The sequence below is a fragment of the Bison bison genome, unplaced genomic scaffold, assembly GCF_000754665.1.
Source record: "Bison bison bison isolate TAMUID 2011002044 unplaced genomic scaffold, Bison_UMD1.0 scf7180017863978, whole genome shotgun sequence".
NCBI lineage: Eukaryota > Metazoa > Chordata > Mammalia > Artiodactyla > Bovidae > Bison > Bison bison.
In genome coordinates, this window is record NW_011494550.1 from 623,599 (window position 1) to 626,855 (window position 3,257).

The window sequence follows — 3,257 nt, forward strand, 5'->3', positions numbered from 1 at the left end:
GGCCTCTGATGTGGAGCCGTCTCCTCTCAACCTCTGTAGGTTCTCGCTTCAGCCGCCCCGGTCCTCCCTGCGGGCCCTGGAGCCCCTCCCAGGGTGGGGAGTCACAGCCCTGTCCCTCCTCCTTCCCTGCTGAGGCCGGGAGTGGACAGGGGCCCTTAGCAGTGGCCCAGTTCTGCCCAGAGATCTTGCTGGCCGTTGGCTGCTAGGCCTTCTCTCTCGGCCTTTGACCTTCCCTCAGAATGAAGGCCAAGGGTGGGGTGCTGCCTCTTGGTATAGAAGGTGCCCATGGTTGCCCCTGGTCTGGATGGCAGGGCTACCACTTCCTGCCCCCATCCCGGTTGGGACCCTCAGGGCTGCGGCGTCTTGGTTCTCTCCTTTTTCCACCAGGACCCAAGGCCCGCAGGCTCTCTCTAGAGCCTCCCTGCGCTCCTGCCGGGTGTCTGCCCCCACCCCCAGCCCGCTCCTCAGCTCCCTCCCTTGCACTTACCCTCCATCACCACCCCGGCCCCTGGACATGCTGCTGTCCACGCCCAGCCGACCAGGAGACCCGCAGGTGATGATGCTAACAGTGCCGGTGAAGCTGACCGCCCCTCTCTCCCGCTGCAGCATCGGGCCCGGAGCCGGCACGCGACATCCGCTGTGAGTTCTGCGGCGAGTTCTTCGAGAACCGCAAGGGCCTGTCGAGCCATGCCCGCTCGCACCTGCGTCAGATGGGCGTAACCGAGTGGTACGTCAACGGTTCACCCATCGACACGCTGCGGGAGATCCTCAAGAGACGGACCCAGTCCCGGCCTGGCGGACCCCCCAACCCATCAGGGCCTAGCCCCAAAGCTCTGGCCAAGGTGGTGAGCAGCGGAGGTCCTGGCAGCTCACTGGAAGCCCGCAGTCCCGCGGACCTTCACCTCTCACCCCTGGCCAAGAAGTTGCCACCGCCACCAGGCAGCCCCCTGGGCCACTCACCAACTGTCTCTCCTCCTCCCACGGCCCGGAAGATGTTCCCAGGCCTCTCCTCACCCTCCCTGCCCAAGAAGCTGAAGCCTGAACAAATGAGGGTTGAGATCAAGCGGGAGATGCTGCCGGGGGCCCTTCATGGGGAACCGCACCCATCCGAGGGTCCCTGGGTGGCACCTCGGGAAGACATGACCCCCTTGAACCTGTGTAAGTGTGACCCTGGGGCAGGACAGGGAGAACAGGTAGAGGGGTCTTCCCCTCACTTCCCTCGGGGGTACCCGGAACGCCCAGGGTTGAAATGGAAAAGGAAGTATAGTACATAGGTCCAGAGGACAAGGGGCTAACTGAGAGTTCCGGCTATGCAGACCCCCAACTGAGTGAGCTGCTGCTTGATGATTCTACATTCCTGTGAAGGAGGCAGAATTGTGTCATTAGGCAGGGGTAGAGAGATTCTCTCTGCCATCTTTGATTGGTAGTGGCTACCATCCAGATTTCTAGGGGAAAAAAAAACACGCTTGTAGGGATCAATCAGTGATGTCTGCCATGGGCAGGAGTGTAAGTGCTGGAAATGAGTGTCTTTCTGATATTCCCGGTCACTAAGCACTTGGCATTTGGAGTTCAGGTTAAGGTCTCAGCTGCTCCAGAGTCTACCAGTATGTGACTTTGGACAGTTTCCTCTTTTGGAAGATGGAGATGCTCATGCTCCCAACTCTACAGTTTTCCGAAGTGGTGTAAAGCACTTAGCTTTAATGCTGAAACAAAGCTCCACGTATGCAGTAGTTGTGACATCCCTATTACAGCAAGCAAGAGTGCTCCCCTCTCGAACTCTCACTGTGTTCATTCTGCTCCAGTTGGTTGAGCTGCTGTGTGCCGAGCAGGTAAGGAGGGCCCAGGCCTCTGCCTTAGTGCTCACATGCATTCCGCGACTGCTGTAAACCACATGTTTTGAATTGCTCCACTTTAGACCCCAGGAACACAAGAGAGGTGGTTTCCATCTCCCATTTTGCAGAGGAGGAAACTGAGACTCCCAGCTTCACATAGGGAGTCATAGCCAAGCTTGCAGCTGAGTCCAGGATCCAGGGAGCGCTTGCCCCTCAATCCATCACAGTGTCAGGGAGTCATCGTGAAGCCAGCTAGAATTTGAGGTGATAGAAGCAGCAGAAGGGCTGGATCATGTACTCAAGGGCCTCTGGAGGCAGATGAGGGAGTGGGTCCATTCAGGTCTGGGACTGCATGGATGGGCAGCGGGGCACTTAACCCTGACCTTGAGCTTGGAGGCTTCCTGCCAACAGCCGCCGCCTCCCTCTCCTCCCCCTACCCCGACCCACTGCAGCATCCCGGGCAGAGCCGGTGCGTGACATCCGCTGTGAGTTCTGCGGCGAGTTCTTCGAGAACCGAAAGGGCCTGTCAAGCCACGCACGCTCACACCTGCGGCAGATGGGTGTGACCGAGTGGTCTGTCAACGGCTCACCCATCGACACGCTGCGGGAGATCCTCAAGAAGAAATCCAAGCCATGCCTCATAAAGAAGGAGCCGCCGGCTGGAGACCTGGCCCCTGCCTTGACCGAGGACGGGCCTCCCACAGTGGCCCCTGGGCCCATGCAGGCCCCCTTGCCCCTGGCGCCAATGGCTGGCCGGCCAGGCAAACCCGGAGCTGGGCCAGCCCAGATTCCCCGTGAGCTCACCCTGGCACCCATCACTGGCACCAAGCATTCAGCCACCGGCTACCTGGGCTCTGTGGCAGCCAAGCGGCCCCTGCAGGAGGACCGCCTCCTCCCAGCAGAGGTCAAGGCCAAGACCTACATCCAGACTGAACTGCCCTTCAAGGCAAAGACCCTCCATGAGAAGACCTCCCACTCCTGTAAGCAGTGGGCGGCAGGGTCCAGGGAGGGCATCTGCCAGGGCCTGTCGGGCTGGGCAGTGCCATGTCGCTCAGCCCCAGTGGGGGTCAAGGCGCCTGTGGGAGGCGGGACTGACTCCCGACCTGGGCAGTGCCTTCTGGGTACCCCTGCTCCCTCGGGGCTGGGGCTCAGCAGCACCCCCTCTGCCTGCAGCCACTGAGGCCTGCTGTGAGCTGTGTGGCCTTTACTTCGAAAACCGCAAGGCTCTGGCCAGTCACGCCCGGGCGCACCTGCGGCAGTTCGGCGTGACCGAGTGGTGCGTGAACGGCTCACCCATCGAGACACTGAGTGAGTGGATCAAGCACCGGCCCCAGAAGGCGGGCGCCTACCGGAGCTACATCCAGAGCGGCCGTCCCTTCACCAAGAAGTTTCGCAGTGCCGGCCACGGCCGTGATGGCGACAAGC

At 60.9% G+C, this 3,257-nt stretch overlaps 1 protein-coding gene across 1 annotated transcript in view; it reads left to right on the forward strand.

The window, feature by feature from the left end:
- Nucleotides 1-3,257, forward strand: part of WIZ (widely interspaced zinc finger motifs) — a 25,216-nt gene that overhangs the window by 19,433 nt on the left and 2,526 nt on the right. Inside the window, 3 exon segments of the mRNA XM_010833982.1 lie at nucleotides 607-1,158; nucleotides 2,285-2,812; nucleotides 3,006-3,255. Coding sequence (XP_010832284.1) covers nucleotides 607-1,158; nucleotides 2,285-2,812; nucleotides 3,006-3,255 — 1,330 coding nt within the window.